The sequence below is a fragment of the Pseudovirgaria hyperparasitica genome (genome assembly GCF_010093815.1).
Source record: "Pseudovirgaria hyperparasitica strain CBS 121739 unplaced genomic scaffold EJ05scaffold_20, whole genome shotgun sequence".
In the NCBI taxonomy this organism is placed as follows: Eukaryota; Fungi; Ascomycota; class Dothideomycetes; order Acrospermales; family Acrospermaceae; genus Pseudovirgaria; species Pseudovirgaria hyperparasitica.
The window spans coordinates 212,488-238,187 of NW_022985568.1; the positions used below are offsets into that span (position 1 = coordinate 212,488).

At 51.6% G+C, this 25,700-nt stretch overlaps 8 protein-coding genes across 8 annotated transcripts; 6 read left to right on the top strand and 2 right to left on the bottom strand.

Annotated features, from left to right (window-relative positions):
- Positions 1-1,150: 1,150 nt before the first annotated feature.
- EJ05DRAFT_212156 (uncharacterized protein) lies at positions 1,151-2,869 on the top strand. Its single transcript, XM_033739828.1, has 2 exons — positions 1,151-1,879; positions 1,945-2,869. The coding sequence occupies exons 1-2, from the start codon at positions 1,351-1,353 to the stop codon at positions 2,697-2,699; spliced, it is 1,284 nt and encodes a 427-aa protein (XP_033595796.1). The 5' UTR covers positions 1,151-1,350; the 3' UTR covers positions 2,700-2,869.
- A 1,275-nt stretch (positions 2,870-4,144) lies between these two features.
- Positions 4,145-6,600, top strand: EJ05DRAFT_212000 (DUF1929-domain-containing protein). The gene is made up of 5 exons (XM_033739826.1): positions 4,145-4,198; positions 4,481-4,577; positions 4,640-4,764; positions 4,841-5,400; positions 5,467-6,600. Exons 2-5 carry the CDS (start codon positions 4,554-4,556, stop codon positions 6,489-6,491), a joined length of 1,734 nt encoding a protein of 577 aa, XP_033595797.1. The 5' UTR covers positions 4,145-4,198; positions 4,481-4,553; the 3' UTR covers positions 6,492-6,600.
- A 506-nt stretch (positions 6,601-7,106) lies between these two features.
- On the bottom strand, positions 7,107-8,614 carry EJ05DRAFT_211934 (oxidoreductase). The gene is made up of 3 exons (XM_033739825.1): positions 8,525-8,614; positions 8,271-8,405; positions 7,107-8,084 (listed from the first exon to the last, which is right to left on the bottom strand). The coding sequence occupies exons 2-3, from the start codon at positions 8,336-8,338 to the stop codon at positions 7,298-7,300; spliced, it is 855 nt and encodes a 284-aa protein (XP_033595798.1). The 5' UTR covers positions 8,339-8,405; positions 8,525-8,614; the 3' UTR covers positions 7,107-7,297.
- Positions 8,615-9,565: 951 nt separating this feature from the next.
- Positions 9,566-11,135, top strand: EJ05DRAFT_444899 (glutamine synthetase/guanido kinase; the record flags this gene model as incomplete). The annotated part of the gene is made up of 3 exons (XM_033742146.1): positions 9,566-9,992; positions 10,067-10,299; positions 10,359-11,135. The coding sequence occupies 3 exons, from the start codon at positions 9,566-9,568 to the stop codon at positions 11,133-11,135; spliced, it is 1,437 nt and encodes a 478-aa protein (XP_033595799.1).
- A 920-nt stretch (positions 11,136-12,055) lies between these two features.
- On the top strand, positions 12,056-12,331 carry EJ05DRAFT_504996 (uncharacterized protein; the record flags this gene model as incomplete). The annotated part of the gene is made up of 2 exons (XM_033747649.1): positions 12,056-12,076; positions 12,158-12,331. The coding sequence occupies 2 exons, from the start codon at positions 12,056-12,058 to the stop codon at positions 12,329-12,331; spliced, it is 195 nt and encodes a 64-aa protein (XP_033595800.1).
- A 1,419-nt stretch (positions 12,332-13,750) lies between these two features.
- Positions 13,751-14,461, top strand: EJ05DRAFT_504997 (uncharacterized protein; the record flags this gene model as incomplete). The annotated part of the gene is made up of 2 exons (XM_033747650.1): positions 13,751-13,897; positions 14,087-14,461. The coding sequence occupies 2 exons, from the start codon at positions 13,751-13,753 to the stop codon at positions 14,459-14,461; spliced, it is 522 nt and encodes a 173-aa protein (XP_033595801.1).
- Positions 14,462-20,486: 6,025 nt separating this feature from the next.
- On the bottom strand, positions 20,487-21,218 carry EJ05DRAFT_514841 (uncharacterized protein). The gene is made up of 3 exons (XM_033748564.1): positions 20,964-21,218; positions 20,761-20,893; positions 20,487-20,679 (listed from the first exon to the last, which is right to left on the bottom strand). The coding sequence occupies exons 1-3, from the start codon at positions 21,123-21,125 to the stop codon at positions 20,510-20,512; spliced, it is 465 nt and encodes a 154-aa protein (XP_033595802.1). The 5' UTR covers positions 21,126-21,218; the 3' UTR covers positions 20,487-20,509.
- Positions 21,219-24,653: 3,435 nt separating this feature from the next.
- EJ05DRAFT_444901 (uncharacterized protein) lies at positions 24,654-25,175 on the top strand (the record flags this gene model as incomplete). The annotated part of the gene is made up of 1 exon (XM_033742147.1): positions 24,654-25,175. The coding sequence occupies one exon, from the start codon at positions 24,654-24,656 to the stop codon at positions 25,173-25,175; it is 522 nt and encodes a 173-aa protein (XP_033595803.1).
- Positions 25,176-25,700: the final 525 nt, after the last annotated feature.

The following is a 25,700-nucleotide window of genomic DNA, read 5'->3' on the forward strand; positions in this document are numbered from 1 at the left end:
TTATCTCGTAGATACCTCGACGAACAAAACGGTATAGAACAAAGTGGCTCTGATCTATGACGATGGTGCTTGCTTGGCTGTCTTTCCCCGGCGTGACAACTCGCCAAAATACGAGACAACCTGCAACAAGTCCACGACATGATTATATCATCAATGCGCTCTTGTGATTCAAGGAATTATACCCTGAAAACGTGGTATAACCACAACTCGATGGTCTCAGCACTATCATGCTGAACTTACCACAGGTCTTGCACTATCAACACTATCAGCAATGCATGAAAGCATAATCCATAATGTAAGCTACGCAGCGACTCACATATGGCTTAATCTTCATTCGATTGCCGCCATGTCGTGAAGATAATAATTTAGAACAAATTGTAACGAGCAGTGCCCTTTCTCCTCATATTCGAAATTCAGTAGCATGGTCGAACGAATCTGGCACTAGGTCTTCAAAACGGGAGACAGGATGAGTGAAATTACAAGTCATGAGCTCCAGAGCATTCTGCTCAGTGTATGCCATATTTAGATATTACCGGGTGGACAAAGATGCGATACTGTGGAGCTAAGAAGTAGCATGTCTCTCAATGATAGAATTACTGACTGACATTGTATATCATCTATCAGACCCTTTAGTTCGGACTCAGTTGGGTGTACTAATCGGACTGGTAGTATTCATTTTGTCCGCCGTGACATTATACGCACGCTGAAAGAGATATTTGAAGGCAAGGCAGTTCGTGGAAGGAGTTTTGATTGGTTATTGATCATCCATAGCTGGATCTCGGAGTGATTGATGCGTGTCAGCTCGAATGTAAGCCTTCCTCTATGCGGCAACAACGCCAAGATTGAGGCTACACCATGAATCTGTTGACGGTCATTCCTGTTTTAAGCTTAGTTGGTAGGTCGAGCTGTTCCTCTTCCATACACTTATAGTTTGGTAGACATTCTGCCATGATTATGCCTTCATTGCAGCGAGAACCAACAGCATGGGTCCTCTAGTCTATTTCGAATTATCATCTCTGTTCGTGAGAGGCTGCTGCATATTGGTCAACAGTCTTTTCACGATGCTCCTGCATCCGCGATGCTAACATAAATACGGACGCCAATCTCGCATGTCTGCTGCAGTGGTACAGTGGCGTGTACGGCCATCGATTGCGCGACCGTCAGCTTGGGTAGCAATGCATGAAGCAGCTCATAGTTGTGTCTGTCACCTCCATATATCTTCGAGTCCCTCGACGTACATTTGACGAAACATGTATCAGCACAGTTTCAGACAAATCGACACGCTTAACAAAAGGTTCCCGTGGCTTCTTTCTACTGGTATATCCGAGTTGTCTTATACTCTCATGAAAAATGTCCAGAGTTAGCCTTGACGATCGTCTCAACACCTTGGCTCCTACTGAATACATCTCGCCAATATGGTTTAAGATTGTGGACTTTGTCAGCAGTGAGAAAACCTTACGAGACCGTTACAAGAGTACTGTCTGGCTTTTTGATCTGCTCGAGATTATTCCCCCAAAACAAAGAACAAGTGAGACTCTGGGTGGCATACGAGCTCAATTTAACCAGGATCCAAACTTGGTCATGAAACGGATCGTAGCCTTTGCCGAGGACTTACACCTCCAAGAGGTCTCTCGCAGGACTTTGAAGTCTATTGAGGGAGCTGATATCAAGTTTTGGGAAGACCTTGGAACTCGTCTAGCAGGGTATTCGACAGATCTTGTGGATAACACAAGGGAAGCTCGCTGGAAGACCATCATGACTGAGTCGTGGACTACGCACACTTCATCGGACTCTTCCTCGATGGGCTTCAAGGTCTCCCAAAATGCTATCAGATTCATGGAAAGTCACGCTCAAGAGTACGGTCGGCTGACCTATTTCGGTTAGTAATCGAACTCACTCTTTGGTATCACTCGTTGTTTGTAATCTCCCGCTGATAGTGCTTAGCATCTGATATACATTGGAAAACATACCTACATAAACAATTCGCGGAACTGAAAGACAGAGGATATGATTCGCTAATCGAACGACTCTCAGAAATATTTTGGAGGTCTGATCTCAAGGAATCACCAGCTACGAAGCTAGAGATCCAATTCCGAACCAATCTTTGTAGACTGGCTGAGGCTATCACAGGACAGAGAGATGTCAACAGCCATCTCGAGGCAATCAAGATCTTATGGGACTCATGTGAAGCTCGTTCACGATACACAGACCTGTATAAAAGGATCTCAGACCAGGACACAACAATAGCAGAACAGAGGCGAATCATCACCTGTCTGAACTACCGGCACGCTTTGGAAAAACTAGGGACATGGAAAAAGCTCTGGACAGCAGCAGTACAGGCAGAAGCTGATCAGCTGTGGACTGAACGATCGGCGAACTCACAGACCGAGCGCCATCTCACCCCGGTCCTCAAATATCAATTCGAGACTTGGTACAAGTACACCAAGCCAAAGCCAACACGGAGCCCACAGCTAAATGATTACATGGCATGGCCTGGTTATGTCCGAGGTCTGGGCTTCTTTGGTGACCTCAGTAACGACATCCACAGACATGGGAGCGAGTATGAGTTCAGCAAGACTCAGTGGTTAAAGACAGATCAAGTGATCCTTGAGCTGATCAAGCCGAAGCAGGCCCCGGGACAGGACGTCGACTGGGCCAATGAAGTGGCGCGCATATCAAAGGGAACTCCTAATACTTAGATGTCAGTGCCGACTAACCTTGCTGGATCGATAGTCTGTTAGTACTACCAAGCCATGTCGAAACGAAGAATCCAAATGACGTTTCCACGCTGTCTAGTCCTGTCACGTACCTAGATCAATCTTCTTGATACTCGACGCTGATGATGTGCAGATTTGCATTAACGCTGTCCCTCACCGGGTGCTTATCAGACAGACCTGTCGATCACAGCTAGACATTCATTACATAGTCCATCATACATCTTCAGGCACACGAAGATGGAATCTCGATGTCAACCACAATACGCTACCAGTTTAGTTAGCGTGCCTGCAGGAATCCGGATCTCATGCGATAGGAATAGTTTTAGGTCGAGCTTACGGACGATTGGCCGACAAAGGAGGTAGTATACGCCGACATCCGGCGTGATGTACAAAGACAACGTGACAGGCACGACAAGCAGTCTAAGTCACAATCGTGAAAGCAGCGAACTTTAGTTACTCGACAACAATACACCTCTACATATTTAGACGAAAACGGGCAGGTACACAAAGCACAAAGTTGCTCCGAGACACAATCCACATCGATCTTCTCACAACTAACACATTCATCCCGCACGATAAAGCTCTCAACACCCCACATCAAAGCACCCAGTAGTACCAGCAAACGAAGCAAGCAAAGCCACCACAACCACATCCCAACCGTCCCAATAGCATCCAGACACCGCATCTCCGCTTCGAAGAAAACCCAACCATCAAACCTCTCCTTCCGAATCCGTCTTGGCAAAAAATCCTATAGAGGCAGGTGCGTTGTGTACAGAGAAGTCTAGGCCCGTTGGTACGAACCTCGCGCAACGGATTTGAAGAGGTCATGATGCAGGTAATCGGCAATCCTTATGCAGGAACAGGGTCCGTAGCGCGCAAGCGAGCAGGACCAGACAGGGCCCCGGGAGTTATGCATGGAGCCGTCAGCGAGGTCGGATCGGTCAGATGGGAGGGATTGAATATTGGCGCCGAGATGAGCGGGTGGTGAAGAGGCTTGAGTTATGGTAGGGACTGAGGGGGTTTGCGTGGTATGTTGAGGTCTTGCATTCACTATAGGGATGAGTTCGATAACAGCATCTCTGAGTTCACCATCACGACATCCTCTTACTCACAAAGATACAGGAAAGTCTGATCTCCAGATCATCAACCTCCACATGTATGCCGGGGTCGGCTCAGGGATCAGGGGCCCGTAGCGAGCTGACGCAGCATAATGGGATTCTCGCGAACCTGGCAACACAGCTAACGGTGCTCTCGGCAGACAAATCCCGCTCCGACGTTATCGGATATCATATTTTCTGATTCTGGTGTGCTTATCTCTTCACATGCTCTGGTTCTAAGCGGTGCTGTTTCCTCCTGCGCCACTGGGTCGATATCGGATTGTCTTGTTGTATGTTGTGGCTAGATTTAATGCTTAGAAAAGCTAGGCTGGGTCTGTTTTATTCCAGTCATGACACTGGATAGTCTCGAAGGAGTCGTCGTGAGTATGCGTGGAGATTTTTCGCTGTACCCTTGTCGCGGGTCATGATGCTCATTATCATCGTCCTCATCTACGGGCAGATGTTCCGCGATTCCCAGCATATCTATTTAGGCACATCGAGGAATCGATATCCGCCAGGACAGATATTCTAGTCCCGCGACCGGCCGTCTGTGCACACTGCAGCTTATGCATTGTGGCTGATCACGATGCTCACCGTCCGAGCGAGGGTCAAATATTGAAAAAGCCCCAAGTATAAGAATGATTGTCGTTGACCATATAGTCCCAGCAATCGATAACTCTCTGTTATTCGTACAGAATACTGTCAGATCTCCTACACAGATACAGAGCTCCCATTAAACATGGCCGGTCAAGCTCTACAATTGGTACGTTGGGTCTCGGGCTCTATTTTACTATTCCAGCATCTCGCTAAAACCCTGATGATCAGGTCGCATTTGCGGGCCTTGCAGCTCGTGTGCTAGGCGCTGGGTTCCGAACCGTTGGCTCGTCAGGCTGCACGCCACAGATGGTCTTTCTTCAGCCCTACACAGACAACGCCATCTTCATAGACAAGTAAGGACGAGCCCTCCTCCCCTTGACCTGACCTTACCTGGGGTTGCTCTGCTTTCCTCTAACCAGCCTGTGACAGTTTCCACGCCAACTATGGCGGACCTGGCGTCAACCTCCAGACCGGTGCCCATTCGACGACCGCATACGTGTATGATGGGACCAACGTGCCAGTCTTTGGCACGTCGTATAATTGGCGGACGAATGCGCTGCGTAAGCTTCACCCCGTGACCAACACGTTTTGCTCTGCCGGTGCCTTTTTTCCGGACGGGACGTTGGTGAACCCGGCGGGAGCAGAGCCAGACGCGGCGAACGGGGTGGGCGATGGGTTCAATGCCCTCAGGTTTTTCGCTCCTGGGCCTTGCTCGACGCAGTGTACGAATGACTGGGTCGAGAACAGCCGGAAGCTGCAGGTCAGACGGTGGTATCCGACGACGGTCAACCTCGTGAATGGGGACATTGCTGTCGTTGGGGGCTCGAATGTGGGCGGGCTTGTGCTGAATGAGGCCAATATCAATGTTCCGACGTATGAACTCGTCTTGCAGAGCGGCACGCCCAAGGCGCCTGTGACACTGCCCATTCTGCAGTTCACGACTGCGGAAAACATGCAGCCCAACAAATCGTACAATCTCTATCCGATCCGTAAGTCTCTCCCCGCAGTGTCCTCCCGAGACTGTGAACCTCAGGCTAACAAGAACACTCACCAAGTCCACCTCCTCCCCAACACCCGCAACGCAAACGAAGTCTTCAGCCTGGCCGGCAACCAAGCCGTGATCTGGGACTACTCCCTCGACCGCCTCGTCAAGACCCTCCCCAACACGCCCCTCCAACCCCGCGCATTCCCCTCCTCAGCAACCAGCGTCATACTCCCCATCACCAACAACGCCCTCTCCCCCACAATCCTCCTCTGCGGCGGCTCCAGCGCCGACATTCCAGACCCAGTAGCCCTAGACGACTGCTACACCATATCCCCCTACGCCACAACCCCAACCTGGACCCCAACCGACCGCCTCCCAAACGGACCCCAAACAATGACCGACGCAATCCTCCTCCCAGACGGCACAACCCTCCTCATCAACGGCGCCCACCGCGGCTCCGGCGGCGGCTTCCAGGCCGACGACCCAGTCCTCGTCCCCCTAATCTACAACCACTCCGCCCCGCTCGGCTCCCGCTTCACCTCCCAGCCCGCAACCTCCATCCCACGCCTCTACCACTCCACAGCCACCCTCCTGCCCTCAGGCGAGGTCCTAGTCGCAGGCTCCAACCCAGCAGTCGGATACACCGCCGTTGGCGCCGTGCCCGGCGGCTGGCCGCTCTTCTCAAACAACGGCCACCAAGCCTTCCTGCACCAGCAGCAGCGCCAGAATTCACGCTACCCAACCGAGTACCGCGTCGAGATCTTCGCGCCGCCGTACATGAGTGCTTCGTCGCGGCCTGTGCTGACGACCGTGCCGGCGAGTATCGGGTATAACAGCGGGTTTGCGGTCGTGGCGTCGGGCACGACGGCAGCGGGGGCGGATGTGCGGTTTGTGCTTGTGCGTACGGGGTTCCATACGCATGCTGTGGGCATGGTGCAGAATATGGTTTATTTGAGTGCGGTGAGGGGCACTGCGAGTGGGGCGTTTACGGTGACGTCGGTGCTGAATGGGAGTGTGATGCCGCCGGGGGTGTATTTGTTGTTTGTGGTGGTGAATGGGGTGCCGAGTGAGGGGAAGTGGGTGAAGCTTGCGTAGTTGGGATGGGAGAGGGGTGGGAGGTCGTGATGTGTACCTTTGTATCTGATCGTCTCAGGATAATGTCATTATCTCTTTCCGCTATTGGAATAATGGGTGCTATTATGCTAAACTTCCTTGTGCATTCATGTCGTCCAGACCCCTGAAGTGTGAGTAACCTTGGTGTATATGTGCAGGACAGGAGAGGAGAGGGCAGGGCAGGGCAAGGCAGATCGGGTCAGGGCACAATGGGCAACAATGGACAAGCTGAGCATGGAGAGAATGGGAGGAATGGTGACTTTTCTTCGATGCTTGGTGTGATGTGGTGTCTGTGATCAAGAAGTGCTATGTACGCTGCAGAACGGTTCACATTCGGGATTTTTCGGAGCGAGGGAGTAGGGAGGTCGTACGTGGCTGTAATCGAAAAAGGAGCAGTTTCTTTCATGGTAGTCTAGGCTCAATTGATCGATCAGTGTGTTCTTGTTCAGTACTTCTTGCAAGGCAGCTTGGCTCAATGGAGGTCAGTTGTTCATTGCGCGTGGTGTGGCTGAACGAGTCACGTGGATCGAGGGAGCATGGCCCTCATCAGTATAATGTAAACGCCACACGACACGAACGGCCGATGTTTCAATGCTCTATGGTGAATGTATCCATCCCATTGGTGCAGTAGCAAGTCAGGACTACGTGCTAGAGGTATCTTCTCTATGGCCATGATGGCAGTAACGAAGACCGGAACGCCGGATGAGTCCAGAGTCCCGAGAACGGGGAGCTCAATATCAATTTCGTAGCATGTTCATAAGTGCATCAGCTGTTGCCGAGATCGCTCTCTAGCGACCAAAAGCAAAGTTCTGCGGCGCCTCTGAGGCCGGTCCCTCAGCAGTGACGTACGCCTTGGTCATGCCGCCATCGATCGCAAAGTCTGTTCCGTTGACAAAGCTCGCCTCATCGCTGGCAAGGAAGAGCACGCCGTATGCTTGCTCGATGGCCTCGCCAAACCGGCCTCCGGGCAGATGGACCTCGCGGCGATATCGCTTTGCCTTGTCGTCGCCCAGCCAGTCCTGCAGAAGAGGCGTATTGAGAGGTGCTGGACAGAGCGAATTGAATCTGTATCCCTCACGTGCGTGCACAATGGCTAGCTCACGTGTCATGGCCAGGACTGCGCCCTTGCTGGCGGTGTATGCTAGCTGTGGTGTCGCGCTGCCGACCAACGCGACCACGGATGCGGTGTTGATGACAGAGGCCTTCTTCTTGCCGTGCTTGCGGAAGCTCTGAACAGCTGCTTTGCAGCCATACCACACACCCTTGACGTTGATGTTGTGTGTGAGGTCCCAGATTTTCTCCGGGGTGTCGACAGCGTCGGCATCGTCGGCGTGCATGATACCAGCGTTGTTGAAAATCACGTCCAGTCCACCCCAGGCGTCAGTGTGGGCGACCATTGCTTGCACATCAGACTCCTTTGACACGTCACAAATGATGGTGTCGATGTTTTGGTGCTCAGGGATCAATTCCTTGAGCTTGTTGGCTGCTTTTTCGAGGGCAGGGCCGGAAATATCGGCCATCAGGACATTGGCACCTTCACGAGCGAAGAGAATGGATGTCTCGAGTCCAATACCACTGAATTTGGTCAGTTGTTGATCACAACGGTGGTTATTGAGCGTCAGAATGGTAAATCGCGTGAGCATGGGAAAAGACTCGCGATAAAGATGGAGCACAGTGAAAAAACGCAGATCTGGTGCAGAGTGAACGAAAATAATTGTGCCGTGACTCCATGGCGGCAGTTCAGGTGTTTCTAAAACTCACCCAGCAGCACCAGTGACGATGCAGTTCTTGCCAGCAAGGCGGCCCTTGGGAGGCGATACGCTACCCATGTTGAATGGCAGAGATTGTGATGACGGTTCCTGACTGATAGTAGAGTAATTATAAAGAAGTTTGTATCTGGGATGTAGTTAGTTCTGTTTGCGAGTTTCAGACTGTCATGTATATTTTGAGGATGCCTGTGTGACGTGTTCGGTGATGTCGCACGGCTATCTCCGGAGTAGATCGGATGCACTTACGCGATAAATAGCACAACCGGGCTAGTTTGTTTCAACACCACAGTAGTATAGGCTGATCAGGCAAAGCAGGAGATGAGACGCAAGATCAACGCCGGCGGGAGTTAATGAAGGAAAAGAAGATATCGAAAAAGCAAGCTCACTAAGCCGGAGAGGAGTCAGCGGACCAAGCTTGGTAGCGGTTTAGGGCCCGATAATCGGATTGCAGTTAGCTGATAAGAAGGCGTCGGGCCCTAATCGCAAAGCTTCCGATGCATGTGGAGTCAAGTCTATCTGGTCGATCAACTCAAAGGTTCCGCCAGCTAACTATCCATGAGCTGCGTGGTGACATTCTCATTTCACGTGTTCGTTCCACACGTGTGTCGAGGGCAGAGATGGTGTCCTCTGCGGAACAGTTCGTGGACTCGTGGAGTTGCAAATGCATGACCGAGCTTTCATAAACCTACATGGCCAGAGATGGATGCATCTTGGACTGGCGAGGAATGCAGAAGTCGGACGAACTGCTGGAGACACGAGGCGACGTCGAAGTTATATAGCTTCAGCCTCCTAGGTATCCATGCCTTGTATATCCCTCAAACAAGAGTCGGGTAGGAGTAAGCAATAAGCATGATTACGCCTCAGGCCTAACTTTACAAGGCTGTAAGGTGGGTAACCTTGAAGCGCCGAATGACTGTGCTGTACATACTTACCGTACTGTATGTACTATTTTCCTGTATCGTATTAATTAGTGCACAGAAAAAACTACGTCGCTCGATTACCCCACCACGTGCGCATCAGCCACACTTACCCCGCTTTAACCCAATCGAATCCAGCTAGCTATCCATCAGCCACAGTAGCTATCTTTCCACCCTAGCTCGGTTAGTATCGCAAGGGCGAGACCTGAGAGAGACGCTTGACCGGAGCAAGGGCAGAGGTGAACGGTCGTCCACGGCAGAGGCCTGCTGAGGCTGAGGCTTGCCTCCTGTACAGCCCTTTCTGCGACACTACTTCTACTACTAATATTCTTATCCTTGCCCTCCTCGATTTCTCAATCTATATCTCATCATGGCGTCCGATACAAAAGTCTCCCTCCAGAACCTCCCTCGGATCCTCGCCGATGACGATGCAGTCAAGGTTGCCGGCATTGACGTCGACGGTCAGCTTCGTGGCAAGCTGATGGCAAAGAGCAAGTTCCTCAAGATTGCCGAAGACGGCTTTGGCTTCTGCTCCGTCATCTTTGGCTGGGATATGCACGACCGAACATACTTTCGCGAACTCGCCATTAGCAACGCAGAGAACGGCTATCGCGACCTGATCGCTGTGCCGGACTTGAACTCATTTAGAAGGATACCGTGGGAGAACAATGTTCCCTTCTTCCTCGTTACCTTTTACGATTCCGCAACCCACGAGACACTGAGTGCTTGCCCGAGATCGTTGCTCAAACGCATGGTCGAGAAGCTTCACAAGGATGGCAAAGGAGCAATGGCAGGAGGTTAGTGGTGGAGAGTTCTGATGAGTCTATTGTTGGGTGTAAAGCCACTGGGCTAATCAATTGCTTGACTACAGCCGAGTACGAGTTCTTTCAGTTTCGCGCGCCCGAAGGCAAATCTGCTGCGACCTTCCTGCAGGAGAATCCCGTCAACTCTCTCCCTTCTTTGACTGAGGGCATGTTCGGATACAGTATCACAAGACCCGTCGTCAATCAAGACTACTACTATGGCATATTCGACAATTGCAAGAAGTTCAATTGTGGTATCGAGGGCTGGCATACGGAATCTGGTCCGGGTGTCTTCGAGGCGGTAAGAGAGTGACACGAGTGCGACGACAATCTGGACGCCACTGACACGAAACAACACAGGCTCTCGAGTTCGGCGAAATCACTCAGATGGCCGACAAGGCGTCCCTCTTCAAGCTTGTGGTCAAGTCGCTCGGAACCAAGTACGGCATAACGCCTTGCTTCATGGCAAAGCCCCGAGAAGGTCTGCCTGGAAACTCCGGACACATGCATGTCTCGGTGATTGATAAGCGCAACGGAGACAATCTCTTCATACGATCCGAGCCTGATCCAAATCCTCCCTATCCCGACCTAAAACACCTTTCAGATCTAGGCCGACACTTTCTTGCGGGTCTCCTCGAAGGCCTCCCCGACATCATGCCTCTTCTTGCACCTACTGTTAATAGCTACAAGCGTCTCGTCGAGAACTTCTGGGCCCCAGTAACAGTATCCTGGGGACTTGAGCATCGTGCCGCATCAATCCGACTGATTGCGCCACCTACAGCCTCGCCGAAAGCGACGCGCTTTGAAGTCCGTGTGCCTGGAGCAGATACAAACCCTCACTTTGTCCTGGCAGCCATACTTGCTCTCGGCTGGAGAGGTGTTGAGAAGAAGCTCGAGATAGCAGTGCCACCGTTGGGCAAGGGCGAGGACGTAGGCGGCTCCAGCGACAAAGGGCAGCGGCTGGCCAAGAGCCTCAAGGAGGCAACAGAAGTATTCAAACGGAAAGACAGCATTGCGCGGGAGGTGTTTGGCGATGAGTTTGTGGAGCACTACGCCGGGACCAGAGAGCATGAGATACGGCTCTGGGACGAAGCAGTGACAGACTGGGAGGTCAGGAGGTATATCGAGACTGTGTGAGGGAGCCAGTTAGGTTGACCTGGTGGCGAGCATGTCGACGCAAGGTTGGACGAAGCGAAGAGTGGCGCAAAACAGTAGAGAGGATGTGTTACACCATCGTCGATGCGTCTCATCTCCTATCGTTTCCTATCGTCATCTGTGTGCCATGTGTCGGCGTAAACTTGGAAGGGGGGAGAAACAAGCATGTGGCGCAACAGTCTCGCTAACCGTATGCGGACAAGCGAGATTGGCTGGTGGCCGGGCAAACGTGCGTTAGTCCCCGCTAAAGTGCAAGGAACTCCCCTAGCATTTTTAGCAAAATGACGTCATTGTCCTGTGTCGCTAACCTTTCGAGGGCGGTGAAAGCAAGTTTACTGGTTTACTGCACCGCATCGTTGATCTCGCATTGATATTGATGTTATGCTTTCGGACGTGGGCGATGCAATATCTGAAAGGGACGTGTGTATGTCTCGCGTCGAGGTCCCGAGTCACTGCACCTGTCTCTATTGAAAGAGTGCGATGACGTAGATGAGGCGTCATTTGAAGATATTCGCAGAGGCAGGTGCTACTGCACAGGAAGAGCATTCACATACCGGTTTGTCCATCTTCCTGTAACATTCACTGCTAGCGCCCCGTCTAGTCCTGTGTCACACGCGCTCTTCCGTCCTTCAAGTTAGGCAGGCACTGCGCGCTCGGACCCGCCTCAGCTTTTCCTCTTCCGTTTGTTTATAACCTGCCCGATTTCTCTGTTCCTCAAATCACTTAACTCTCTCCAAATCCGCATTCCACACTTTTTTCTACTTCTTCTTGCATCTTCAGCAAAATCCCATTACAACGATTCGCTCGTCGTTAAGACTACAGACTACACCTCAACTACTACTACTACCACTACTACTACTCTCTAAACACACTTAAACAACCTCCTCTCAAACTCAGTCATCATGGGTGCCGTCGTTTCTTGCGTATGTTCCTCTTCTTCCTGATTCTAGATACCAGATCTGAGCTGGATTGCCACTGTTCCTTCTTACTAACTCCCATCACAGATCAAGTCGGTCTTCCAGTCCATCGGCTCCTGCCTGATGGCCATTGTCCACGCCATCGGCTCCATCTTCATGGCAATCATCAACGGCATCGTCTCGCTCTTTGACATCATCATCGGCTGCCTGACCTGTCGCCGCGGTGGAGGTAGACGCCGCAAGACCACCAGCCACGTCTGAGAATCTGTCGCACACTCGCTAAACATTTGTGTCTCTATTTTCGTTCGTTTTTAGCCCGCCGCCACGTCGATCTCGGTCTGTCCGAGCCCCTCGGTGACGCTCGACTCGATTATCGTGCCAGGAGGGTTAGACACCAAGGGAGGAAGCTGTGGTATGGAAGGAGCCATCCCAAGCATTATGTTTGATACCTTTATTTGATGTTGCTGGGACCGCATGATTGGCGGTGGCCGGTGGTGGTTTACGATACCCTCTACTCTGCGTTGCTTGTTGTTCCTCGGCATCTGGTGACGGTCATGGTTACTCTGGCATTATTGCATTGAGTATGCCTTATCAATACATGACTTTATAATCGTCTGACATGTGTTGTCTTTGTGCAGTGTCTTTGTACTTGGTATGCTCTAGACAGTGGTCTTTTGCTTGTTTGACGAGAGTAGAGAAAGACACGGGTCTAATAAAGGAGTGAAGGAGAGAATGAAGAGGAGAAGGGAGCGTGATATATCAACGTTTAGGAAGATTTGGATGGTTGGAATTAAGGTTAGAGTATAATTATATGTAGAGTAAGCTATACTATACTATACTATACTAAGCTCTAGCCTCGTTTCCTTTGCTAAGACTTTATATGTTTACTATTAATATCACAGCAGTAGTAGTAGCTCATAGCCACCCACATTAGTTCAGGGGCAACCTTATGTATGAATATGTATAGATATATATTTATTTCGTTTGCTATCATAGCCCTTGCATGTAAATACTGTATAATGTACCCTTGGGACAACCTACCAAGTCTATTATTCTCTCTCTCTTTGTATGTATGCATGTATGTATATCCCATCTACCCTGCCTTCCATTCCTACTTCATTCTTACTCCTCGTCCCTTCCTCCTCACTGGGGACCATCTATTATTGCCTATTGATCACAATGATATACACCATCTCGTCGTGTGTGGCTTTGTGCAAGCAGGACCGCTAGTACCTGCCCATCACACCCTACCAGTTTACCCATCTCATGTCGGGCTTCGTGTCTATGAAGGTCCCCCATCTCTCCCCTCTATGGGTACCACTTTCATCTATGACCTCTCGTGTGCTCACTTCACGTCTATAGTAGAGAAGGAGGACGAGGACGAGGAAGAGCAGAAGACCACACATCAATCTACTGTTCTCAAGTCCTGACATCATCAGTGAGGGCGGCGAGTGTATACGTACCTACCATTTTCACAGTCAGGACTATAAATGTCCATACTATATACACCGTGTATATTTATATTTGTATAGGAAGGATGATTTCTTTCGGGGGAAGCAGTGACGGGAGAGGGAGAGGAATGGGACGGCGCCGGATTGGTAAGGCTTTCGATGTGGGCAGGAGTGAGGAAGGGAGGTTGTGGGTGGTTCGTCAACGGAACGGAAGTGGGCAGGCGCGAGTATGGACAGGCTCGATGTTGAGGACACAATATCCCAAGAGCGTATGCACCGATGGGGAATCGAGTTTCTGCGGTGCCATTCATGGACGCTGACGGCTGTGATGGCGAGTGATAAAGGTCGAATACGGGGATCGGAGGGCGTTGTACGAGTATGTGTCGAGTTCGTGCGATTGACAGGCGTGTAGCTGCAGATACGAAGGACTGTATATTGAGGAGACATGCCTAAGAGGGCATGCACCGACTGAATTGAGGGTCGTACTCGTGCCGCCCGAAGCTTGCAACGGGGCGTAGATGGGGTATGCTAGCCAAGGACGAGGTCGATCATGACAATCAGATAGCTTGTACAAGCATATGTTGCAGGTCCTTTATGGAAAGGGTGTAGTTGCAGATACGGGTGGAGTGCATGTCGACAATCGCATCCCAGAAAAGAAAACGACAATCAGTTCACATTCCTGATTGAGGAATTCGGGGCTCCAGAAACGTATGAAGGCCCTGGTAGAGGCGTACAGATGCGACCGATCAGTTGCATGGTCGAGAACGGATGCAGAAGTCTGAATGCAGAATGGAGCGCCGGTGCAGATACAGGTGCAGATACGTGTGCAGATACGTGTGCAGATACAGGTGCAGATACAGGCGTGCAGATACAGGCGTGCAGATACAGGCGTGCAGATACAGGCGTGCAGATACAGCTGCGCAGATTCAGGTGCGTCTGACAAGTGTGTTGTCTCTACGAGGCATGCATCAAGCATGCAGAGATTCCGCGTTGAGCTCCAGTGTCGTTCCAGGAAGTATGGGTGCCCTAGAAGAGGCTTGCAGACGTATGGACCAACATGTATGTATGGGGGATGTGGGCTTCACATAATCAGCCTCAGGCATGTCTAGCTCTGCAGACAAACATGTTGAAGTCTAGGATCCTCCGATCGCAGCCGTTCGACCACAAGGTTGCTTCGACCCTTCTTCGCACCTGCTTGCAGTGCTGTCGAGAGAACATCTTCCGAGTACGATCAATGACATCGACTTGTAGAACTCCCGTCTCGCGTGAGTCCATCTGCCACTGCTGCTCCGCTTTGTAACACACCCCGCGCTGATCCAGCCATGCATGATATCAATGCAAGCACTTATTCGGTCGGATGGCGAACGAGTGTGTCTTGAAGATGCTCGGCCGGCCCTTACGCTTGGAGTCGAACGCAATGAGTGTGTACGCTCGTATAGAAGGGATACGTACGAATCGTGCTTTCGCTGTGTCTCGTGACGGAGGATGAGTTCATCATATTTTCATCATGAGTTCATCGGCCGAGACAGTCCACAACGACGCGAAGCGCTCGATCTTTCGGTGCGGATAGACGAGACGAAACCGCGACTTTGGTAATAGCCTGAGTCGGCCTCCAAAGGGTGATTTGCCGGATGCAGCAATCACACATCGTCTAATAGACGAGAGACGTGACTCGCGAGCGCTTTTGGACTTGCCGTCCGCATTCGTGGTGTGTGATCGGGAGGACAGCTGGGACATGCCCTGTAACAGCATTTGCGCGGGAACAACGCATAGATTGGTGGTCACCCGCCCGGCACAGGCACTGATCGACGAACAACGAGGACGTACTGTATTCAAGGATTAAAAGCCCAAGGAAGGGAGCAGGGCCCCCTAGGCAGTTATGATGTGAGATTCCGTCGCTCCAGGTATGGCCCACCGGTAAGGTCCGCAGGTCGCGCAGATACACCTGGTTGCGGATTTGTGAGCGATGTTACCGTACACCAGGATTGTATGGCAGGACAGCAGGGCCAGATAATCCCGTCAATTCGGTTCCGTAATTGCTATGGCACGTCTAGAGTGAATCGAGCCCGTGTCGACGGGAGCGCTGAAATGAGGCGCTTTGGTTGAGGGTGAAGTCGAAGGTTATGATCATCCGAACGAGTGTCGTGTCATGTAGCATCGTTCTGGTGTGTAGAATGAGGATGAGGTGATACACAGGCTGTGTAAGGTGTAGGTCACGGACAGCAGTAATTTCGGAAATTCCTTAGGCCGGACTGCAGTAAAGACCCAATAACGGCCATCTTTCAACGCATCCTGCTGTCGAGGAAGAGAAAGAACGGTGATTATCCGCACTTCTGCCACCCACTGCCATGCATCACACACTGTGGATCTGCGTTGAGAATCAGACGGGGTCTGTTGGAACAAGAGCTTGGCTGACTCGATTTGTTCGCAAGGGTCACACGCATGTGGGAAAGAAGGGAGAGAGGGGGGGGGGGAGGAAGGGGGTAAAAGATGGAGAAGAAATGCATGAGTGTAGCCTATAGGACGAGTCAGAAAATACCAACAAGATAATAGGCCGTTCTGACGACTAGGTTCCCATGGCCTTTCATCCCGCGCCCGACTTGAGTAACAAGTTGCAGCAGATCATATCTCCCGAAAAGAGCGAATGAAAACGTTAGCTCAACGGCTATAATAGCAAGCTGAGGGTGTGATCTCCCACGCTTTGTGTGTCTACGTGTCTCCACCGCCAGGCCAGGAGGCAGCGGTGAACGATCCCAGGACATGGCCAGCGACCCTCGTGGATTATCTGTGATAAGACGGACAGTTGACCGTTTATAGACCCCCTGTGTGTCACACAGAACCTCACGGGCTCAACGTTCCCTGTCCTTCTCTGTCCTTTGACCCGACACCATCGCTATATTGCTCCCGGAACGATCCTGTGCAATCTTAGATGGGAGACGGCGGCCCAAGCAGTCTAGTGTGATTTGTAGAGGGTGCGGAATCACCGGTCAGCTCTGGCACGCTCCTTGCCTGGCAAAATATGCAAGCATTATATACTTTTTGTTGATAATGCTGGCTTGGATGTGTAGTGCGAGCATGAACGACAAGACTCAAAGTAGGATACGACGTCTCATTGGAAACGGAGTGGCTGGACAAACAGGTGGAAAGCATGGTATGGCGAACGAGCACGACCAGGTGAAGCAAGACCTGGCTGCCCCTGTTACCGCGTTTACGGCCACCACGGATGAACGGCGCATGCCGTTCGATTAGCGCAGCGTCAGACGGCAGTAGGCTTGAGATCAGTGGAAGAGTAGGTGGCAGGTCCGATCGATCAGGGAACTCGTTGGATTCTCCTGTATCGGAGCCAGGTCGCCATTGCGTACATGGAGCGGTCGGTATACCCTCCTCTCCTTGCACAGGGAAGAAATAGCAAAGTACGTAGGCAGAGTGGAACAAACAGAGGGGACGGGGTCGAAAGGGTGTTGGACGGCTGACACGCTGGCAGACTCTAGGCAAAATGATGACGCATATAGCAAGGAGCTATGCACCCATGGCATGTAAATTGATGGGCCCGGCAGAGTCTCACTCATGGGTTGGTAGGGCCGTTCGGTGGAATTATTTTGGAGGTCTAGGAATCCCGGGGATGATCAGCTCACAAGACGATTCAGCCTTTCGTGCGCTAGAACTTCGGTGGGATGTTGTCCCGTAGTGCAGACTTGAGGAGCCAAAGAAGCGCCGGGTTGAAGATTGACCATCTCACCACCAACTCGGCCGCAGAGGGCTAAGAGGTGAAGGGCAAGGGATGTGTGAGGAGAATATGGATGGGTTGGCGATCAAAATTCTTCCGCGTCTCGCAACTTTGCAACAACAGGCAAACGGACGGATATCCAACACGAGGCGTTCGAGTCTTCGGACCTATGTGTTGAATGAAGCGACTTATCCGGAATATGAAAGTTGTGGGGATGTCAGGAGTGTTGCACAACGTGCATCGTGAAGATCGACCAGGCACCCTTGTTGTGAGTACGCCTGATAATTATTCGCTTTCAACAATGATCAGCGCAGACCCCAAAGGTCCCTCGCCTGACTCAGCTCGCGTGCATGGAACGGAGCGAAGGCCTAGTTCGGGGGCAGTTCGTCGCTGCAATGGGAGAGGTGAGAATTGGGTTCGTGATTGGAAAACGGGACCAGTTTGCAGTGCGAGGATAGGCCTTGAAGGTTGCGATGCAGTCGATCAGTTTAGGACATTGGATTATTGATCGCTGCAGCCAGATTAGGATGAGCCAGGGTGCAAGAGAGTGCAAGAGTGGTGGTGGCACCATTGCTCTCAGTCTTTGACTCTCCAGTTAGGGCGTGAGGTTTGTGGGGAGTAAGGCAGGCGTGGGGCTCGAGGGATCATGGATGGACAGTTGAAGAGCTGAGATAATACAGGCTGAAGAAGAGAATATTAAAAATGATGTGGGATTAGACGATTTGTGTTTGACGGTTGTGTAGGACCGATTGGTGGCGATAGAGGAGCAGTGCGCATATTACAGTATGTTGAAAAGGCTCACTCGATATGAGATGATTGTAGAGTTGGCACAAGCACCTGATGCAGCGAGCGGTCGGGAGGCACAGTCTACTGTTGATGGAGTGATGCTGTTCTTGAAGGCAGGTAGTATAGGTAGGAGATGAAGGATGACTGCGAACAAGATTAGTCTTTGTGGTGTCAGGATTGAAATGAGGCAGTAAAGGTGTTATGGTATTATGAGAAGCTTTCGTTAATGGCTCTCGCCGCGACCTTGCATAGGCAGCACCTTCAGCCCTACCTAAAAGGTAGATAGGGCTCAAAGCTTCGTCCCCACCAGATAGGTAGCGGTGATTGTGAGGCAGGAAACAAAGGCATTGTATGCACGTCAGGCCATCAGCCATTCCGGTCTGTCTATACAGGTATTAGGTTCAGTAGATCCCTACCTGTTCCCCATTGTGGGTGTTGTTGTGGAGAGCGATATGGTAGGGTAGGTTTGGTTGAGCAGTGGACTCGGATTGAGGCAGCGAGCTGACAGCGGTGACAAGAAAGGAGCAATCTCCGGTCGGGACAGCTCGAGACGAGCAGCAGTGACAGGCATAATGAATAGCGAAGTGGAAGCAGCCGCGTAAGGTTTGAAGAGAATCCTTGACAGTGATTGTTCTTGCGGCGAAATTCACCAGGATCGGACCTAGGAGGCACAGGGCGTGGGTGAGGAGATGGGCGAGCTGGACGGGTGGAAGTATAGCATGGAGCAGTGCAGTAGCAGTGAGTGGAAGAAGAAGTAAAGTGATTAGCTGTCGATATTTTGATGTATGGAGCTTGGAAGTGAATGTGATAGTGGATATGGATATGGGAAATAGTGTTCTGTGCGGAATACGTAAGAAATTAAGGCAATCACGGGAATTAAGGCAGACACGATGACGGGCAGGCACAGGGAGATGGACAGCCAATGAGAGAAGAGGCAGTCAGCAAGGCAGCCAGGCAGTAGCACGTGACTGTCCCAGTGGTGGGTGTGTGTCTACAGGTGATAGGAAGAAGGATGATGGTAATCAGATAATGGCGATGGATGATGACAAGCACAATGACAACAGATAATAGGCAATAGACAATGACATCGGATGATCGACGCGCCCAATGCAGCATCTCTGCGCCCCTCTGTCTCCTCACGTCGTTCAACAGTTCTTCTCTCACATCCACTTGTCTTTCGCCCTGTGTAATCGCGTGTGTATGTGAGTGTAGTGTGAGTGTGTGAGTGTGTGTGTTATTGTTCGGCCGAGTCATGGCGATCGCAGTGCAGGCGAGACCGAGACTGTACCTACCAAGATTAGCGGTGGCTCCTTCTGCTCTTAGCCGTCTTCTCTGGCCTTTCTAGCCGGCATTCTAGCCAGCACCCAGGCTGATCAGTGGACCCTACTACAATAATACACTACACTATCCCCTCCCCCTAATCATCATCACAACACACACACACACACGCACACTCATCTCTCTAAACCTAAACACCCGCTCACCACCAGTACTGTCCCCCCCCTCCCCCTTCTCCCTCTCACCTCACCCGACGCCGCCGTCGATCCTCGTCACGCTCTTCTATCCGTGCCTACGTACACTTAGTAGTAGCTAGTATACAGAGTACATTCCAGTCTGACTTTCTGCCAACACCCAATCATCACCACTCAGTCGACACATTCCCAACTTTACAACCCACACCCAACAAACAATGCCCAACCAACGCCAGCACGGTTCGCACATCATCACCATGTACTGCTGTCCGTGATCTCTTCTGTGTCTGACATGATGATATGATGTTCGATGGATGGATCGATGAAGCATCATGCAGTGCACTGGACCATTCTAATTTACCTTGATACGTGTGTACACATAGTAGGATGTGTGCTATAGCTTTCAACTTGATTACAAGGCCTGTGGTGGATTCTGAATGGAGAGAAGAAGTGTGTAATTGTCGATTCCAGAGCATTCACTACATAGAGTAATAATCCACTCCCCCCCCCCCCCCCCCCCAACATAGAGTAAAAATCCCCCCCCCCCCCCCCCTCCCCCTAAACTACCCTACCATACCTGACCTAACCTACCCTGGCACGGCAATTCCATCACCACCACGAGACACCAACGTGGCGGCGAGCAGGGCCGAGGCTGTATACTCGCCTATGAATGGACGCATCGGGGCGACAATGCAACGATGTGGTTTTCGCCTTTGTGCAGTTGTTGTGTAGTGGTCGTGGCATGGGCATGGTACTTACCGTCGAGGCGCTGTCCACCGACTGCTACCTACAGTACTCTACTGTAGGTGAGCTGCTGGGCTGCTGGGCTGCTGGGCAACTGGCTAACTGGGCGTGCACGTATGTAATTATTAGCCGCCAGACGTCAGCGACAAATACAAAAGTTACAACTGCCTAGATGGTCCAACGCCCGCTTCTTCCGATCGCATGTCGCATGTCGCATGTCGCATCTTGAGTATCATCCTCACCGTCTACCCACCCCTACCTACATCCTGTTCCTATCTCCCTTCGAGGAGCCTGCATCTTCCTCCCCCAAATCATCCAAGAACGAGACTCGTCCATCGGCAAGCCACATTGCGGTACACGGCAATTCGATCTGCTCACAATTCCACCCGTAGACGAACGTATCGCTGGCTTTTTCTTGGACCTGGTCGACTGCCGAGCGTCGTCAGCCCGCCCAATGCAGTAGTTGAGCCGGAATGAACTTTTGGAGGGGGGGAGAAATAAAAATGCTACGAGCTTTTCCCTCTTGCACTGGCTGGCCGAGGATCCCTTGCGCCCCCCATGGTATAATGGTAATGGTCACTCGGATCTCCGCCGCTAACTGACATCCAAATCCCAACAGGCTGGGTCCTACTTGATCATCGGACTACTTGCTGGAACATCAATCATGGCCCGTGTCTTTTATTCTACCCAAACCAAACCTACGCAGTGCTCACATTCTTGTTCGTGGCGATGACAGTCTTGGTCCTGCTCATCCAACCAACGCTTCTGTTTGACTGGCAGGATGCCTCCGACTCGGTCATGATAAGGGCCGTAGGATGCGCTCCGCCGCAGGGCTCGGGTATTATGGCGAACAGCCGTGGCCAAGGATCTCTCATCGTGAATCTGACTCTTATAATGGCAATTGGAACGGATCTATCCAAACTTGAGCAATCAGCGCTCGCAGGATTGTGTGATAGCGAGATGACGCCTTTGCTAGTCTATCTGCTCTATAATGAGTGGCGTGGAGAGAGAAGCCAATCCAACGTGGCGGCGCATATGGAACCGTTGCAGCTGGTGTCATGATCGTCCCGTCATGGCCAAACTTCGCATTCTGCACCCATGACGAGCAAATCGCATCGTGCTCATCCTCTTTTGCACCGAGCAGCCAGCTAATAATGCTAAGGCTTTTTTTATTCTAAAGAACAGCCTCGTTTCTGCGCATATATGTACAAGACTAAGTCACTGTTTGGTTTGCGGTACCTCGGCAGAACACTGCGTGGAAACAGTCGGATCTGTTGGTCTTGAGACGTAGGTAGTGGACCATCGCCTACCTCTCTGTTTCAAGTGGAATGACGCTGCGCGGGCAGATGATGGGTTCACGTAGTATGAGTCCAGAACTCCGGAGCCATCGATCTAGTCTTGGCGCGCGGCCGAGGTATCTACCTACCTACCATCCACCCATTCTTAGCTCCTTGAAGCAAGCTCGCTAGTAGGAAGAGACGACGACTGGCGGACCCCACGACTTGAGATGTTGGAAGATGTTGCAAGTCGAGTTAGTTGGTGTATGTGTGTATATATGCAGAGTAAGTGTGAGATCTCTGTGGGTTGAGTGCGTCACGGTTGCAGTGGGAGGCAATATTAGGTATGTAAGCCTTGTCGTGTGCGCCTTCCTCTTCGTTTACATCTTCTGCCTTCCCGAAAACGACAACCCAGAATTACGAGCGTTCCATGCATGCACATTACATTACCGGTGGGGCAAGGACAATTCCGTGGGGAAAAAGGCTGGTGCAGATTTGAGGGTTTAGGGGGGGGGGAGGGGGGTAGTGGTGGTGCGGATGAGGGATAAGGGATGAGGGTAGAGTATCACAATGAGGTAGTGACAAGACAAAGTGGGTAGATCGGCACTGGCAGAACAGACAGGCGGGTAGGGGCATTTAGTGTAGAGAGGGGGGATCTGATCTCGCTTGCACGTCCAATCAGCGTTCCCGCTTTGGAGCTTCCCGGGGCTAGGCAACACTAGTCTCGGGGCATTAACGCTATTTAGAAGATTTGCAGCGCCTTCCCGCCTTTCGCCCATTGTTGTTTGTTGTCCATCGCTCACACTTCTACTCTTCTGTCCTTGTATCCGTCCAGCCTATTGCCTCTAACATGGAGTTTGCCGAATACGTTGACGAGCTCCGCGGCCTGAGTATGGAGAATTACAACAACACCCGTCTATGTCTTGTTTGTTATACACCATCATGCTCTATCATGCTCTCTACACTGACAATCGTCCTAGCTCTGCAAGATGGATGGGCGGCAGCAGTATATAGTACATTGCTGTCAGGCAGAACCGTTTAGACGTGGTACCGTGGTCAAACGGTTCAAGTGAACGAGTGATGGCAAACAAACAGCAACGACCGATTACTAGAAAGAGCTATAGTGCACTGCACTCTATGTAGTAGTTAGTGTGTGTAGTAGTGCTAACATCTTTAGCTTGCCTCCTCCCCCCTCCCCCCTCCCCCCCTCATCGACCCTCTAGTGAGTTTCTGCAGATATCATCCATCGCATCGCATCACATCTTATCATCCTTTCCACGTGGACCTGCATTTCATTCACTCTTCTCACTCCACGACCTCCAATCTCCTCAACACCATACGTCTATCACGGCTTTGCTGGACACAGCATTCCAAAAGAACGCTTGACGATTTCTGCCACAAGACCACAGTCTCTGGACGTCCTACCGTGCCTCATCGCTGGTCCTAGCTCCTCCTTACAGTGCTGCCTCATTTCGTCAACGCGTGGTCTGGGATCTCTATTCTTCTCGTCAAACGCAAAGACTGCTGCGAGGTCTTCGTGGCCCAAACGCCAAGACCCAGGGTCCTGTCATTGATCGCGTTGACATTATAAGCTTGAGGCTCGAGCTCACCCTGTCTGTGTCGGTGTCTGTGTCAGCATCACCATCGCCATCGGCTGTTTATCACGACTCCAGTCCATATTGTGAAACCCTCTTATCCGGCCGGAGCTTTTTTGGTCTGACTGAGACTGCCAACCTACCCTGTTCACTCGCCCGTCCGTACATACATATTCTTCCGTTTGCTCTGTCCTTCACTCGTCAGGCTTGGGCGATCTGCGGTGCAGTATTGCCTGTCCTTGCCCCTGTCGCCAAACCCCTGTCTGTCCTGAACAACGGTCCTCCCTGGCCTCGCACTCGTTCAGAAAAGGGCGATAACCGCCGCCAGTATAGATTGACAGCCCGGGATACGAAGACAGAGAGCAAGGCTCGGAGACGCCTCCACTCCAGAAGCCAGACCCCCTGGCCCTCCCCCGAAGCATCGCAGAAACCTCGCGCTTCATCTCAGACTCAGCATCCCCGTCTCCATCTAAGCCTAACCGACTGTTGCCCCGTCTGCATTACCGTTCGTGCCGTTGTCATGAGAGTGTCATCCCTGCTCGCTACCCATTAACGGTCCGCAACTTCGACCTTGGCTCATCCCCAACTATCTCGACTGGGGTTCCCACTGTCTGACCCACCCCGCCGGCGACTCTGTGCCTTCGTCACTCCCTGTTAGTGAGAGAGACAGACACACAGAGAGAGAGAGCCTGCGCTTCTTGTCTGCCTACTATTACTTACCTGAGCTCGCTCCTCGTCAGCCCAGCCTCTTTACACCTCGATTTGTCTGCAACCTTTGTTTTCATATCCTGCTTTGCTGCGACTGGTTAGCCTTTGCTATCCCATTCCATCTCTGCTCCCTCATTGTGGCCATTTGCCACTCTCGCCTTGCACTACCACTGTATATTTTCTTTCTTGGGATTTTGATCACATACCGAGAATGCAGTTGTCGACAATGCTCCACGGCACCGCCGAAAGGGACGGACATCGTCACTTTGTTGACTGTTGTTCACAGCGCACATCCTCTCCGCACACACAGTCACGAACTCATCATCACTTACCACCACAACATGGACCAGCCTATCCACCACATTCCCATCCATACTCGCAGCATGGCAACCACATTTACCAAAGAAGACCACAGTCTCCCCCGTCACCGCCTGTCGAGGATAACTCGAACAAGCCACTGCTCCCATCAATATCTAGTCTCCTCGGAATGGCTGATGGCGAGAGATCGGCTCCGCCAATGCCTGTGCATCGCTTTCCGGTACGCAGTTCACCAGAATCTTCTCCAACCAGCATGTACCAGAGTCCACAGCCGCATTTTCCACAACGATACCAGCCAGCTCCAGCTCCCGCTTCAGCGGAGATGCGAAGGGATCTTATCTCCATAGCCGTGAGCAGCCAGCAGAAGATGGACCATAGGATGAGGCTACCGCCTACCCCTCCCATGTACCCTGAGAAATTCACTGATGGTAACCACTCTCCTTCTACCGCCTCAACACATTCTTCCCTATCTTCACAGCCATATCACCTGAGTTCATTGAACAACATGGACCCTGAGCACCAACGGCAAGCCGACCAACGGACTCAACCGGCGAAAGAACCATCAGCACCATCAGTCTCGAGCGTCTCGCCTTATACTCAGGACCAAGCTTCCTCCTCTCCTGGCACAACATCCCCGGCCTCCTACTACTCCCCAGACTCTTCTTTCACACCCGCGAACGGCCTGTACTCGCAACGACCGTTGCCAACAGACTTTCCTCCTCCACCAGTAACAAGTACTGCCATCCCCTCATCCCCCGGAACTTCAAACCCATGGCAACACCATCACTACATCAGCACCAGCAGCGCCTCGGCCTTCCCACAGTCCCAGGACCGCTATATCTGCTCGACCTGCAACAAGGCGTTCTCGCGGCCCAGCAGTCTCCGCATTCACAGCCATAGCCATACCGGGGAGAAGCCGTACAAGTGCCCGCAGCCCGGATGCGGGAAGGCATTTAGTGTTCGGAGCAATATGAAGCGACATGAGCGCGGTTGCCATGCTGCGGCTAATGCTATTGCTGTATCATGAGAATCGAAGCAGTCAAACACATTGTCTTTATTACAATATGCTCTGGCGTTTACCGGGGAACAGTTGAGAGACAGCGCCATATTCGCGCATCAGGGCTGCGTGCGGCCTTCTTTCTGAATTTTTTTTTTCGCTTTATACCAATCTTCTTTGCACGGAGACGGCGTTTGGTCAGTGGACTGGACTAGAGGATTTTGGGGCAGCAGTTGACTGTGTGTGTGTATGTGGCATATCACAGGCGTTTCATTGTTCCTAAAGGGAATGATCAGGTTGTTCTTGACCATGTCATAGAGGGAGAATGATGCTTCTACTACTACTAGGGTTACATGGTATTGTCTTGGTTTGGTTTAGAGGGCCGGCAGGCAGGCAGGCACCATACGCCGACGAACGAACGGACAGCGACGAGGAAGACAACAAAAAACAACCTGTACATTAGCTACCCATCATGGAAGCAAGGAATTGGTGGACATGGGCGGTAGGGGGTTGGAATTTGGGGGGAGGGGAAAGACTCGTCTGTCTTGACCTTTC